The 16,285-nt window shown below is 33.3% G+C and overlaps 1 protein-coding gene across 1 annotated transcript; it reads left to right on the forward strand.

Moving 5' to 3' along the window:
* Window positions 1–8,998: 8,998 nt before the first annotated feature.
* LOC107853980 (NDR1/HIN1-like protein 10) lies at window positions 8,999–14,444 on the forward strand. Its single transcript, XM_016698961.2, has 2 exons — window positions 8,999–10,744; window positions 14,187–14,444. The coding sequence occupies exon 1, from the start codon at window positions 9,942–9,944 to the stop codon at window positions 10,719–10,721; it is 780 nt and encodes a 259-aa protein (XP_016554447.1). The 5' UTR covers window positions 8,999–9,941; the 3' UTR covers window positions 10,722–10,744; window positions 14,187–14,444.
* Window positions 14,445–16,285: the final 1,841 nt, after the last annotated feature.

Genomic DNA, 16,285 nt, shown 5'->3' on the forward strand with positions numbered 1-16,285 from the left:
TGCAACATAAAACTCATCTGTTGGTAGAAATTAAAACAGTATGAAAATATGTTTGATTTTCTCAAATAGCCAGACATATGTTGCAACAGATAACGCATCTGATGCAATAGGTTAGACAATAATTGCAACAGATGCATATATTTGTTTGATAATTTTCAGCAAATGTGTCATCTATTGAAATAGATATGTGCTTGTTTGTTTGTTGGAATAGATGATGTATATTCACCTTCTTCAGCTCATGCTGCTCTCCTATGTCCCCTTTACATTGAACAGCAGCGTAAAACAAAGACAGAGGCGTTACAATTTTGCTTTTTCGATGCTCGAAGATGCCTTGAAAATATCTTTCCTTCTTGTCTTAGCCACCTTGATATCTAGTGGAGTGTATGGATATGAAATCCGCTTTGATGGAATGACACCTCTCTTAGATGTTATTTTCTTTACAGAAGCAGTTAGTGCATTAATAACATTAATCACTCCATCATGTTTCGCCTTGCAGTCTTGACATTCGCAAGCAGAACATTCGCTAGATGTGTCAAAATTTAGAAAAAAAATTGTATAACCAGTATGATCATAATCATAGTGGCTTGTTGTTTCAAAAAGTGTAAGAGAAGCATCATTAGCCCCAACAGCAACACCACTATCACTACCATCATCAACAACAATAAGCTCACCCTCCAAAATTATTTTTCTTGTGATGATTGTTGCTCGAAACAATTCTATTTTTATTTCATCAATGACCTTAGGGTCCAATAAAGTTTGCATAGATCGTAAAGTAAGAAAAAATGACATCCTCAACCCTCGATTGGTCAGAACAAGCCACGAATGGACAATCTAAAATAAATTAGTACATATATTAGAATGATGATGAAATCATATAAAATAATCATTAATTAAAATAAAAACTTGATTAGAATTAGACTTATTGCTTCCTTCGGGGGATTTAAAATATCAAGACATTTTGCATTTTTATCAGGTTTTGGCTGACAACCATCTAAGGATTCTTAGACAGAAAACTTCTTCCTAGTAGTTCACTTGTTGTTTCAAATAAGAAATGGCTTCAAATGTCCAAGCCTATAATATAACGCTAATAAATCAAAAGCATTATTGAATAAAAAAATAAATCGTATCATAATAAAAGAAATATTTACCATGAAAGCCCATAGAAAGCCATATAAGTTGACTGTCTTTGGCATTAACAGAGAGAACAAATATTTGACAGTCATTTTGTAGCTTTCATAACCCCAAGGATAGCTGTTAAATGCCTCAAAATCCTCGGAGAAATTTATTAAACCGAGGCTTATGTTGTTGTTAACGTCTCTCGCCCAAAAAATATTATGTACAAACCAAAACAAGCACAATGATTGCCTATGCTTCTTTGAAAGTCCTTTACCTTTCAGTGCTTCTATCAAATTTTTGTTTTTTAAGCTTGGACTAACAATGGACACTAGGTCATCACGATTACTCGACTTGCCTTTTCCTTTTTTGGGTGTGTGGGGTACTTTTTTAGGGGGTTAAAGTAGGTATAACTTGAGAAGGAGAAGGAGGATAACATTTTAATCCAGTAACTATGGCAAACTCCTTCCAACTAAAACAAACAGGCATACCACAGCAATTTATCCATACCTCATCTATCTTATCTTTGTTTTCATACATAAACCTACGCTTAAAAAGATCATATACCATTTTTATCTAAACACTAGCATTATTGTCCTTCGGAAAATCAAGATATTGCCCAAAGCAGCTTTCCCTGAAATAAGAATCCAATTTTTGTTCTAGAAGTATTTTTCTGAAGGCGTCGAAAGATTTTTCCATGGCTGACGTAACCACGAAATCACCCATTAAATTTATAGCACCATCGCACTGCATTCTCACAGGATAATGATCAATGTTGAAGGTTTTGACGAACTCTTCGACAAAAGGGCTATTAGCATTTGGATCATCTCTTTTGAAACATTCCTCCTCTCCGTGTTCATTATCTTCTGCTCCTAATTGAGATAATGCTTGTAAAGCAAGATCATAGAGTGGTGAATGTAGCCTAGCTGCTTCACTTATTCCTTTACTTGGACTTGATTCGGTTTCTATTCTTTTGGTATCCATATTATCTTAAACTAACTGGAACATAAAATAGATTATAATTAATTAATACATCATTAAAAAGGGATAATAATAAATCTAACATGCACAACAGTAAAATAATAGTTCTAACAGACCACACATCTGTTGCACCATGTATGTTATCTATTGCAACATATAACCGATCTGTTGCAACGGATGAGTAAACCATTGGAAACAATAAAAATAAATCACTAATTTATTGCACCAGGTATGTATCTGTTGCAACATATAACCAACTTATTGTAATGGATGAGTAAACCGTTGGACACAATAAAAATAGATCACTAATCTGTTGCACCAGGTAGTTTATCTGATGCAACATATAACCAACCTGTTGCAATAGATGAGTAATTCATTGAAAACAGTAAAAACAAATCACCCATCTGTTGCACCAGGAAGGTTATCTGTTACACCATAGAACCAACCTATTACAAGGGATGAGTAATCCATTGGAAACAGTAAAAATAGATCACTCATCTATTGCACCAGGAATGTTATCTGTTGTAACATATAACCAACTTATTGCAATGGCTGAGTAATCCATTAGAAATAATAAAAATAGATCACTCATCTGTTGTACCAGGTAAGATATTTGTTGCGACATATAACCAACCTATTGCAGTGGATGAGTAATCCATTAGAAATAATAAAAATAAACCACACATCTGTTGCACCAGGTAGGTTATCTATTGCAGCCTATAAATAACTTGTTGCAGTGGATGAGTAATCCGTTGAAAACAATAAAAAAAATCACTCATCTATTGCAAAATGAGTTATCTGTTGAATCAATATTATTTAGATTTCTTCCAAATAGAAGAGTCGTCTGTCGCAACAGATGAATCTCTGTTAAATTGTTCATCTGTTGCATTAGATTTTCTTAGTTGTATCAGATTTACATATGTTGCATCAGTTGCATCAGATATTTCATTTGTTGTATCAGATGTTTCATCTGTTGCATCAGATGTTTCTTCTGTGCATTAGATATTCCATCTGTTGTATCAGATGGTCTACCTGTTTTAACACTATTTTTACCAAGACAAACAACAAATTAACCCAGCAATACCAACACATCACACACACACTAAGAACATCAACAGTTATCAAAAATCACCAACAAATCAAATCAATAATTCAACAACAAGAACTACAATAATAATGGAAATTAGGATTTTATTTAGTCCACATTTCAAATGTAAGCAAGAAATATTGAAATTGTTAACCAATACTAGAAGAGTAGTTGGATCAAGTTTCTCTGTTTCTTCATAATTTTTTACTTGTGAAAGAAGAAATGGAACGACGAAGAACTCGAAGTTATTATCGCCAGAGAAGTCTTCACGTCGATTGGCGGTTGAAAGTTGAAAAGGAGATTTCCCGACTATTTGTCACCGGAGGTTAAAGTCGCGGGGATTGAAAGAAGAAATTTTGCAGAACTGTTGGTTGGGAGAGAGTTGAAAGAAACTATTGAGAGAGAGAGGAAAGAGACGGTTGATTTGAATTGAATGGGGGTGTGGGTTGATTTGTATTTTTTAAAATATTAAGAAGTTTTAAAAATATTAATCAAGTTCACAATTAACTTAATCAAGTTTTCTAATTATGTTTAACCCTTTAAGTTGGTCAATGTCATCAATCTTTCATTCAAGACTTACAAGATTCTTTTCCTTCAATTTTCTCAAGTTAGTTCCCTATATGAGGTGGCTTATTTCCCAAAATAAATAAGGAAAAAAATATTCTTTAAAAAAAGGTGTGTTTGGTAAACTTGCAAAAATGCTTTTAAAAATAAGCAGAAGCAGTTTTAAGCAGTTATTCTGCTTCTGGGAAGAAGCAGAAAATTTTTGCTTTTCTAAAAAAGAGGAAGTAGAAGTAGAAAATTATTTTTTTATAACAGAAATATCTCTATCACACACACATACACAATATCTATCTATCTATCTATATATATATATATATATATATATATATTCCTTATGAATTAATTAACATATCTTACAAGTTTAATTAACGTTTGATTTTTAAAATTTTACATTTCATATTTACGTCATAATTCTTTGTGATTTATTTTTTGTTATTTTATTTTCACCCATTTTCTTTAAATAAATTTAAAAATATCATTGATGATGATGACTAAAGAATATATAATTTTTTTATTGTTTATTATTGATGATAACAATTGACAGATGAATCACGTTACAAGATTGTACTTTGATAGCACATGCAATTGTTTTCTCGAATATTTAATTCTAAATAAATAATTCATGAAAAGTGACATATTTGTTACAATGTAGTGTGTATATATATGAATGTGATGATTGCTTATTCGTAGTAAAATTTAACATAGTAAAAATATATTTAAAAAAAAATACAAATAGAATTTTATTTTAAATATTTGTTATCATACAGTATACGTATATAAATGTGGTTACTTAGTATTAGAATTGATACGGTAAAAATATATCCAAAAGAAAATGTAACAAATAACAGATATAATTTCATTTAGATATTTGTAAGCATGAATATAGTGTTTGCTTACTTTTAGTAAATTTTGACACACTAAAATGTATCCAAAAAATAAGGTAACAAAAAACAGATAATTCTAATTTTAATTTTTTTTTACCTTTTCTTCAAATCTTCTACTCATTTTACAAGTTTATCGTACTGCACACCTTCTCCTTCATCTATAAATACAGATAATATTTCTCATATATACATATACTCTACTGCTCTTCAAAATATAAAGTCATCTCCATTATTAATAAGTTGCTTTTTGAATAAAGATTGCCTTCTCACTTTAAGGTATGATTTTTCTAATAATTATCAAGATATAACTAAATTTTTCATGTGCATACATATAAGAGCATATGTGATAATATCAGCATTTATAAAATTCTTAGATTTTGTTAAATTTTTATTTTTAAAATAATATTTTTATTTCACTGTTTTGTGTAATGTTATTATTATTAATTATATATCTCTAATGCATAGAAAATGAGTAATGTTGAGAAGGCTTAATGGAGTACAGAAAACATAGAGTTATTTTTAAATTTATGTGTGGATGAAGTTATCGTTGGAAATGGTCCTGTTACCCACTTCAACAAAACTGGATGGACTAATTTGGTAATAAGATTCAATGCTAGAACCAAAAAAAATTATGGCAAAGTCAAATTGAAGAATAAATGGGATAATCTTAAAACCACTTGAAAAGAATTGGACGTTTTAGTTGGAAAAAAAATTGGTTTAGGGTGGGATAGCGAGAAGAAAATCATTCAAGTGAGTGTCGAATGGTGGGATAGAAAAATAAAGGTACTTCAAATCTTATTACATATTATTCACTTGAACTTGACGAGTTATTATGTTATATTGGTCACTAATAACGCATCTTATTTCTTCTCATCATTGTAGAAAAATTCAGATGTAGAGAAATTTAAAGAAAAAAGTCTTACAATATCGAACTCAAATGGAGATATGTTTTAAGGATGTTGTTGCTATTGAAGAACATGCGTGGACACCGTCATCTGGAGTTTTACCAGAGAGTATACAAGGGAGTAGATGGTTTCAATCTGAGCAACCATTTGAGTTTGACACTCTAATAAATAATGAAGAATTTGTAACTATTGATGGTTTGGAAGAATTAATTGAAGCTGGAAAAAAGTAACAGCAAAAGTGATACTAGAAGAAAAAAAAGGTATCAGCAGAAACGAAAAAAACTAATCCTAATCAGAAAATTAGTTTATCAATGGAGAGAATTGCTGACGCCATTGAATCCGCACTTCAATGCAGTCGAGAGAAACTTCACTTAGTAGTAAGAGTGTAATGACTATAGTTCGCAATTTTCTTGGTATGACTGTTGGTAGTGATTTATGGTGAAAAACGAGTGATTTACTTGTCAAACAATCAATGAGAGAAATGTTCTTAGCACAAGAAGATGCAAAATTGCAATTGTAATGATTGGAAAGGAAGACCATGTTGCATAAGGATTAGATTTATGATGTTATGTATTATGATTTGCTTTTAAAATATATGATTCATTGAGTTTCTTTTAGCTATAGATGGAACACATGTATCGTGTATTGTCCCTTCGAAGGATCAAAGTAAATACATTGCTAGAAAAGGTTTTACTTCTCAAAATGTTATGACGGTATGTGATTGGACATGTGTTTCACATTTGTATGGCTTGGATGGAAAGTATTGTACATGATGCTGGGATATTTGATCAAGCGTTTAGAAGATCGGATCTTAATTTTCCTCATCCACCACCAAGTTAGTGATTTAAATATTATGTTTTGTATTATTTTATAAACTATATTATTTTTATATTAATTAATTAATTATTCTTATATTGATGTAGATAAATATTATTTAGTAGACTCGAGTTATTCAACAATGATTGGTTAATTAGGATCATATAAAAGGAGTGTTATCATCTCCCTGATTTCAGACGTAATTCTAACTTCAGAAATTCAAATGAGACTTTCAATTTCTTTCACTCCAGTTTGAGATGTACAACTGAAAGAACATTTGGGGTTTGAAAAATCAGATTTGCTCTCCTACGTTCAATGTCATCTTTTAAATTCGACACTCAAGTTTATCTTGTTACAACTACTAGGGCTATACATAATTTCATACGACAACACTCTACTACTGATAAAAACTTTAATTATTAATCGAACGAAGACATCATCACAGAGATCGAAGAAGCAGACCAGCCTTTTGGTATACCTTCAAAAATACAAGACAGAACTTCTACTAGTATAGAGACATTGAGTGACAAAATTAGGGATGAAATTGTTGAGAGCTTTTGTGATGTATTAAGGATTAATTATTTTTGTCGTTAATTTTTTCATATGTAGTGATTTAATTTATGAAATAATTTTTATATTCATTTTTGTTTAATGTTTTTAAGTAATATTTAGATTATTTAAGTAATATATCACTATATAATAGTTTTTAATGTATTTATGTATATAAATATTGATTGAAAATTTTAGAGTACGTATTTTTTAATTAAATAAAAAAAATTTAATTAAAAATATTATAATAGATATTTAAAATAAATTTTCTCTATAAATTGGTTTTAGTAATAAAGGTCTATTGATAGATGTCCTTTTTGGTCACTTATCTCAAAAACATTGCTTGAAAAAGATTATCCAAACACAATTTGTTTATCAAAAGCATTTTTCAAATGAATTTACCAAACACAAATTGGTTTTCTTTTTAAAAGCACTTATTTGAAAAGCCATTTATAAAAGTGTTTCTCAAATAAATAGTTTTGTAAGCAATCCCAAACGGGCTCTAAAGATATGGTGTAATGTATGAAACAACTTCTTTTTTAATTAAAGTTCTCAATTTTAATTTCTGAGTATGAAAATATTTTTTGTAGGGAGCATTTTTTTCATGTCTATTTACGGGCTTGCACTCAATAGTCAATTAATTCGTTTTTTCATTTTCTATGGTACACTTCAACTAATTGTTTATATTGTGTGTGAAGTCTAACTAATGAAAATTACTTATGAAGTAATTCCAAGAAAGCGATCATTCATCATAGGAACATAGGTGAAATCTATTTCTTTCTATTCTAATCCCTCTCTTTAATCCTCAATCCGCTTATAAATCATAGTATTAGTATGTGTTCATCTATTCAACGTAAATCCGAATTAATCCATCCCAAATGCAGACTTTATTTACATATTAGCCCCCAAACTTCTTAAAATATAAAAAAAAAAAAAAAAAAAAAAAAAACTCAAAGAGTTGATATTTCACTCTTTAGTTTCAAAAGAATACCATCACTGCCTAGTTTCCTCAACATTCAATTTCTTACTCCCTAAGGGCTTATTTCGTAGAGTGTATTAAAAGAAATAATACATATATTAATTAATGTGTGCAGCTAGTACCTTGCTTTGTACATTTCTTGGCTTATGTGACTATACACTTTATTGTGTATTGAGGTGTGTATTAGTAATACACATCATTTTTCATGTAGTATTAGTTATACAAAGAGTTTCAGAACATGCATTAACTTGATTAATGACCAAACTACCCCTCAAATCCCTCTGGATCATGTTTCAATTAATTCTTTTCCACTGTATTGTGCCTCACTTTTATTTATATTTCGCCATGGAAGAGCCACAAGTTCCAGCTTATGAGTTAAATTTGGAACAAAAATTATTTATTATTACAATCTGTTTACCGTAGTATATGTCATCAAAGTATGACATTTTAATGGCGCCATGGGCAGACTAACGAAAGGACTCAGCTATTTGTTTCACAGTTGTGAGGTGTTATTGGATGACATGCTCTTCACACCACAAACTAATGAGAGTATGATGAAGCAGTGCTAATAATCATTTAATTTTATTTTGGAGGAAAAATGATTCCATAAAGTTTTAAAGGTAAAAGAATTTTGTTGGAAAGAAAGTATACAAAAGCTAAATGAGGATTTTTTATAAAAATTATTCAAGAGATGTCATTTCTGATACATCAAATCAAATAATATATAAGAAATAATGTCAGCGTTACTAATACCAGCATAATCAATACCAATATTACTAATAAAAGCATTACCAATATATCATATTATGCATCATTTTTATACACTTTATCAAACAGCCCCTAAGTCCTCCAATCCCATCCAAAAAACAAATTAACCGGTGAAGTACCTATCTTCCAAGAATATGATGCAACGGATAAAACTGCTCCTTCTTAATTAAAATTCTCAATTTTGACCCTCAGTAGAATCCATCTCAAAGTGAATTCGAATTAATTAAACTCCAATGTAGACTTTATTTATATATCAGTCCCTCAAACTTCTCAAAATATCAAAAACCACCCCAAAATATCTATTTCCACTTATCTAGTTCCAAAAGAATACAATCACTAATCCACGTTACTCAATATTCCATTCCTTGCACCCTAAGTCCTCTCCCCTTCTCCCCCACCTCCATCCCAACATCCACTATAAAACATCCACCATTTTTCTATTTTACTCCAAAATTCTTCGTCAATGACCGACCCAAATCGATCCGTTATCAGTTATTCCGCCATCGGAGCACCACCATCAAACTCTAACAGCTACACCCAACCACCACCACCACCCGATACCATCTGCTAATATGTCGTCGTACCTTCACCTTCAAGCACTTCCTCCAAATGAACTTTGTTCGACATGAATTCAAATTAATCGATCCCAAATGCAAACTTTATTTACATATTAGCCCTCAAACTTCCTAAAATATTAAAAATCATCCCTCAACTATCAATTTCCACTCTTTTTAGTCCCAAAAGAATCCAATTACTAATCCACTTTTCTCAATATTTCATTCCTTACACCGTAGTTCCAACCTCTCTATTTCGTTACAAGAATTTCGTCATTTTCCCATGTTGCCACTCAAAATTTCTCCATCGTGGCTACCCTAATCGTCTGATCACCAGTTACCCCGTCACCGAAGCACCACCACTAGACCTAACGGCTACACCTAACAACCACCATCATCTGACACCACCTGCATATACCTCACCGCACCTCCACCCTCCGACACTTTCTCCAAATGAACCTTATCCGACATGAATCAAAATTAGACCATTCCAAAATACAGATTTTATTTACATATTAACCCCCAAACTTTTTAAAATATCAAAAAATCACCCACAAAGTATCTATTTCCACTATTTTAGTCCAGTAGAATACCATCCCTAACGTACTTTCCTCAATATTCCTTTCCTTACTCCCTAAGTCCCCCTCACCCCCCGCAGCCCACCCCAAACCCCAAAACCCACCTCAACATTCACTATAAAAGCTCCACCTTTTTCCCGTTTTACTCCAAAATCCTCCGCCAATGATCGACCCAAATCGACCCGTCACCGGTTACCCCGCCACCGGACAACCACCGCCAAACCCTAACGGCTACCCCCAACCTCCACCACCGCCGCCCTCTGGTACCGCCTACCCATACGTCGCCGCACCACCAGCCTACTACCACCACAACGACCACCACCCCTACTACCAACAACAACACCCTTACACCGCCGCCGACCACCAACGCACCACCTTCCTCCGCCGCATAATCGCTATAGCTATAGCCGCTATAATCATCACTGGTACTTTTATCTTCATCTTATGGCTAATTCTCCGTCCTAAGCTCCCCGAATTTCGTATCGACTCGTTCTCAGTGTCAAAATTGAATCTTAATAACTCTATGATCACTGCAAATTGGGATATTAGGTTTACAGTGAGAAACCCTAATAAAAAAATGACAATTTACTACGACGACGTTGCTGCTGGTGTGTTTTACGATTACGTATCACTTGCCGACACTACAATTGCTCCGTTTTATCAAGATAAGAAGGCTGAGACGATTGAGAAAGCGAGTTTAGCTACTGCGGGTGCGTATGTGGATAACCGGGCATTCGATCAGATGAATAAGGAGAGGGTTAGGAGAGGAGCAATTGGGTTTAATGTGAGGATGGTAGCTAGGGTTAGGTTTAAGGCAGGGGGGTGGAGAGCGAGGAGGAGGTTTTTGAGGGTTTATTGTAAGGATTTGGCAGTTGGGGTTGGGTCGAATAATTCAACGGGGAATTTGACTGGCGGTTCAAGGCAGTGTCGCGTTGGATTCTGACGTTGATCGTTGCTTGTTTAAAGGTGAAGAATTTATTGGTTTTTGGTATTGGTTAATGCAATGTGGTTAATTGTGATTGAATTAAGTGTAGTTTGATTAGTTATTATATGAAAGACTGATCATATGGGTTTATTGGTTTATATTGTTTATAGTTTTTCTGCAATTGTTGTTTTTTTTGAGGTACATTGGTGATAAAGCTAATAGCTTTTGCTTAGTTGTTGTTGGTTTTATCTGTTCTTCATTTGCGTTTAGTAGTTCATAGCATAGCGAACAAAATGGTCATGGATGTAAGTTTGATATGTTATGTTAAAAAGTATATATGAATTGTATGTAGTCACCGAGATGTAGAAAGTCCCTTTAATTTGATTAGGGATTTCTTATTTCCCGATTATTCCATCGAGCATATTGGATTATTGACATCAGCTTATATAATGTAATTCAAGACACCGAAGTTGAACACATCGAAGAAGATAGAGATGAAATCGAAGGATGAGCATATAAAGAAGGAAATTAAAAGGAATAAAGGTCAATCCACAATTTAATTACTAGATTAAATCATGGGAGGAGAGAATGAACTCGTCCAATGGAATTCGTAGGTTGTAGACCTTCTATGCTCCTTTTATCTTCTAAGGTTTTTAGGTACTTCAGAATTTCATATCCATGATGACTAATTTGTATCCCGTCGCTATATAACTTAATTTTTCGTCCTGGTGCTTTGACATGTTCCTTCAGGCCCTAAACCATTAGAAAGTCATATTATTTCTTTTCGCTCTTCAGATAAATGTTCTCTTTGTGTTCTCAAAGTCCTACCAGAGTTCTTGTGGAATATAAATTACTTGAAAGTGGTATGTAGTAGTTAGGAGAGCTGTAGTTGTGTTTAGTTCATTTGTAATTTCTGTATATATTACTTTATTCGGTACTAGCTGGCAGAAGTTCACTCTTGAACTTCAGCAATTATGTATTTTTTATGCCAGCACTGATGTAGTTTTGAAAGGTGTGCTGCTCTTGGTAGATAAGTAAACTGGCCAGTGGCCGATGTGTTATAGAGCCTTATAATTTTGGTGAAGTAGAGGATAGCACCTTTCGTAATGTCCGTGCCAGACAAGAAACATTCTAATCTGGGTTAGGTAACAGACACCTCTGTGGAGATGTGCCTGTGTCTCTTCAAATCTTGACCTACAGTTTTAAAATGAGCAAGACTGTCACAAACTTGAAGGTTTATATCCTTTGTCCTAGAGAAACCTGACTCGGGGGCGGACCTAGCCTTAAAAATCGGGGGGTGCACGTACACCCGTCAACCTTGAAAAAGTTCTATATACATATGTGTATATACCTCGAAAAACTATCATTTACTTTAAATTGACCCCTCAATCATATCTATTTGATTAGGGTAGTTAGTGGTTGTGCCTCTTTCGTTGCTTATGCGAGTTGGTAGCCCTAGTTTGAACCTTGGTGGCAGCACTCTTCTTATTTTCTGTTTGGAAAACCTGCTTAACTTTGTGTACTAAAGTTGGTGGTAAGCGTCTGAAAGAAGTGGATTCAAGAAGGTTTATGAATATATTATGTCGTGATTGTTGCCCCGTCCCCATGTATAGATGAGGGGATAAGAGTGATATCATAAGATGGACTTCTGGTTTGGAATTACAATAAATGTTTAGGCCGTTTGTACGTCATGATTCCTGCCTTAGTAGTTGCCATCTTCGATCTTTACAAGTTTTGGAAGAAATCGTGTTCAAGAAAACAGATATACTTCATCCACTATATGTATCATTGAAGTAATAGGTGGGACTGGGATCAACGTGCTTTCCTTTCAATGCTCCTTTATCTGCTCTCCTCATGTTTAAGAAAGAGATCAAGTAAACCTTCTACTCATTGTGCTGTGTCGATGACGGGATTATGTGTGTTATTTTTTAGCTGATAATAGATTCGGTCTTTTTTTTTAAATGTACGGTTATCATTCATCTTATAGTTCATGGCATGTTTAGGATCTTGTTAGGAGAGACAATATCCACGGTACAACTTGGAAATCTTTGGGTTTCACAAAATGTAACTTCTGTTCAATAATTGTCGCATCTTATTAGATATCTTGATATCCCAAAAAAGATACTACTAATATTTTCGTAGCTATTATCTGCCTCTTGCTCAGATATGAGCAAGTGGTACTGATCATGATCACCTTAAATCATTTGAAGTTTACGAAGTATAAAGTTTTAATGGGCTCTTTTTCATGCATCCAAGTTGATGTTGTGCTATAATTTAATAGCTATTGACACAGGTACAAATAAAATTATGTTAGACTAAATCCCTAGTTGTGATTATAATTTCTCTGAATTAGAAAAAGGATCGTTTTTGGGATATTGTTCTATAGTTTTGGTAATCAGAAAATCAAGGAACAATTGTGAGTGTCGAGGAGCAAAATTATGACCCACAATGAACAAAACGAACTCAGACATAATGACATTGTGGGACGTCTCCTAGAGAATATGTGGAGTCTATTTAGAAATTTCAGTTTAGAAGATAAAAGCTCAATGCACAATGAAAAAAAGGTAATGTTATTATTAGGGAATTGAGAAGTGTACTTGATGGGTAATCTATTATTAAGGAATCGAGCAGTATACTTGATGGGTAGTGCTATTATTAGGGAATCGAGAAGTATACTTGATGGGTAGTGCTATTATTAGGAAATTGAGAAGTATACTTGATGGGTAATGCTATTATTAGGGAATCGAGAAGAATACTTGATAGGTAATGCTATAATTATGGCTCCGAGAAGTATACTTGATAGCTAATGCTAATATTCTTCACACATTTTCTATTTGAAGTTCACTTAATTGAACTGTTGGCAGTAGGCAATAGTTCCTTATATACACTTAGTGTTTGAAGCGAGACATCTGAAATAAAATTTTAGTAGTTCCTTATATTCATAAACAGAGCGTACATATGACCCTCTCCAGACCCCACGTAGGATGACACTACTGAACATGCTGTTCTATGCATAGCCTTTTTGCTCAGATATAGTTTGGACAGCTCTGCAGCTGCAGGTGAATTAGCTTGTGGCTTGAAACTTTCAAAGGGTTATTTTATGCCAATGGAGTTGCATTATTGATTTCAAAGAGATCTACCTATTACAATTTGTATTTCCCATAACTTTATCGTGGAAGACCAGATTAAATGCCTTACTGTTCTTCTGAGCCTTCAGTTTACTAGTGAAGCATCTAAAGTTAATGTTTATATTTTTCAGAACCAGAAAGATGTCTTGGCTTCTTAGTGTTGTTTGATCATGATTTTGTGTTGTATTTCATTGTCCAGTTTTTGTTGTGCAGTTAAGTATACTCCGTCTCATCTAACAGTAAGAATAATATGTTTCTTGGAGCATTCTCGCTACATAGTTATATTAGATGAGTTGTTGAAATGCGACATTTTTGTTGTCTTGCTTATGAAGCTAACAAGTTCTCTTGTTTTCAGCTATGCATGGGAGCGACGTGTTTTTGCTAGTCTTAGTTGAAGCGTCTCAACCCAACCAGACAGACTTCAGAGGCTTCTGATGCTGTTGTTGCTTCTTCTAGGATAATTAATTATATAGGTTCATCAATTACAACTTGCTAGTAGTATCAACTAGTATCTCATATGCTCCCAAAGCATATTAATGTAAATGCTTACATTTTCAACTTAATTACCTGTAGATGTCTTCTTTTTAATGTTAAAAGCTTTTGGGGGAGCAAATTTACTTTTTATCTTCATAATTGTATAGCCAAGAATTTATTAAACTTCGTATGTTGCTAAATCATTACTTAGTGAACAAATTTGAACCTGAACCTGCACTCTCCTGAAGTAACCAGTAAATGTTTTATATCCGAGTCGTAGCGAGGATTTTTAGTTTACGGGTTCTTCTTTAAATTCCCCGTACAGCGAAAATCTAGCCGCACCAAACTTTTTTAAACATGGCTACTAAGTCTTTAGTCTCAAAAGTATTCTCTTCTTATCTTCTTTTCTCATACATGTTTTATCCCTTACAAAAGGTAGAATCTTATCTCAGAGATTGAGATAAGAGGTGGAGGTATTTGCTTTAAGATACTTCTCTTGTTCCCTACACCTTTTGCATTTTTGTCTTCTCTGCTTGTATTAAAAGGAGATAAAAAAATTATCCGTATCAAACACTTGCACCAAATTATTATTTTACCCTATAATAAAGTATACATAATCAGGTATTAACTTGTATCGACGTGAATAAACAACATTGCATAATAGAAGAGTTTCGATCATTTTCCTAGAATTGCATGGCATGCAGCTTCGTCGTTCCTACCAAGTTATGATTAGCATATATAACTTTATAGTAAAATCATATTTATTTTCATATCTTGTTAATCTATTCACCAATTCACTTAACTAAAATTAACAAGATGTGAACACCTTAGCTTATACTATAACCTTTAGTCTTGGGAATTCTTCGGTCAGACCCCCTACCTTGTAGAATATTGTGGTTATTTTTGCCACACTCTTTAAATAATGACAAAGGTTAAAGCAACGATCCATGGATTTGACATGGACTATTATTATCATTTGGGCTCTAGAAGGATCTAGCTAGGGCCGGGGCGGATCTATTAAGGGTGTTCGGGGTGGCATGCCATCCTTAATTTTCAACGGAAACTATATATATATATATATATATATATATAACAAACTTGCCATCCAAACAACCAAAGTGGCCTATTGTCTAGGTGGCACAAGATTGTTAATTTCACCTAACAGGCTAGGTTCGAAATTTGTTGACAATCTGCCTTTTTAGTAAGTTTAATCAATCACTACAGTGTAACTTTGAAAATTTTCTTGTTTTATCGAGTTCAGTATTTACTATATAAACCATAATTTTTTTTAAATCATGTATAAATAGCATTGTTTTTCGTCGAAGGAGATTCAATGAACCTCTTGTCCATAAGTTGGCTCGGATTTACGATTTGGAGTCTCCGATTAATTTAATCAATGAGTCTACTTGACATCCGGAGACTCCAAATCCTGGATCCGCCTCTGAGCTAGAGTGTGTATGGTATGGAGGAAAATTCATTTAACAAAATTATTTTCACTTCATGACTGTTATAAAATAACTAAGAATAGAGATGAAGAGTAGAGACAATAGAGAGAGTGATTCTTATTTCTTCTCTTGAGGGATGAGAGATCATCACATTGTCAATACAATGAACAAAACCCTCTATTTATAGGGAAAATTTACTCTAATCTAAGTAAAAGACAGATGCTTCAAATCCTAATAGATATCAAAGCAGATCTTGATAGATCTTGATAGACATTCACTATAATGTAAGTACATTTATAACAATCCCCCTTGAATGTCTAATTGGTAGATAATGTGCCTCGTTAAAACCTTACTAGAAAAAATCCAGTAGGAAAAAAAATCTAGTGAAGGAAAAAGAGTACACATCTCTAATAATACGCATTTCAGCTGCCTCATTAAAAACCTTACAAGGAAAATCCAGTGGGACAAAACCTCGTAAGGGAAAAAGAGTACAGCGCGTATTAACTCCCCCTAAAGAGAACATTCTTGAATCTTT

This window comes from Capsicum annuum, chromosome 11, assembly GCF_002878395.1.
Source record: "Capsicum annuum cultivar UCD-10X-F1 chromosome 11, UCD10Xv1.1, whole genome shotgun sequence".
NCBI lineage: Eukaryota > Viridiplantae > Streptophyta > Magnoliopsida > Solanales > Solanaceae > Capsicum > Capsicum annuum.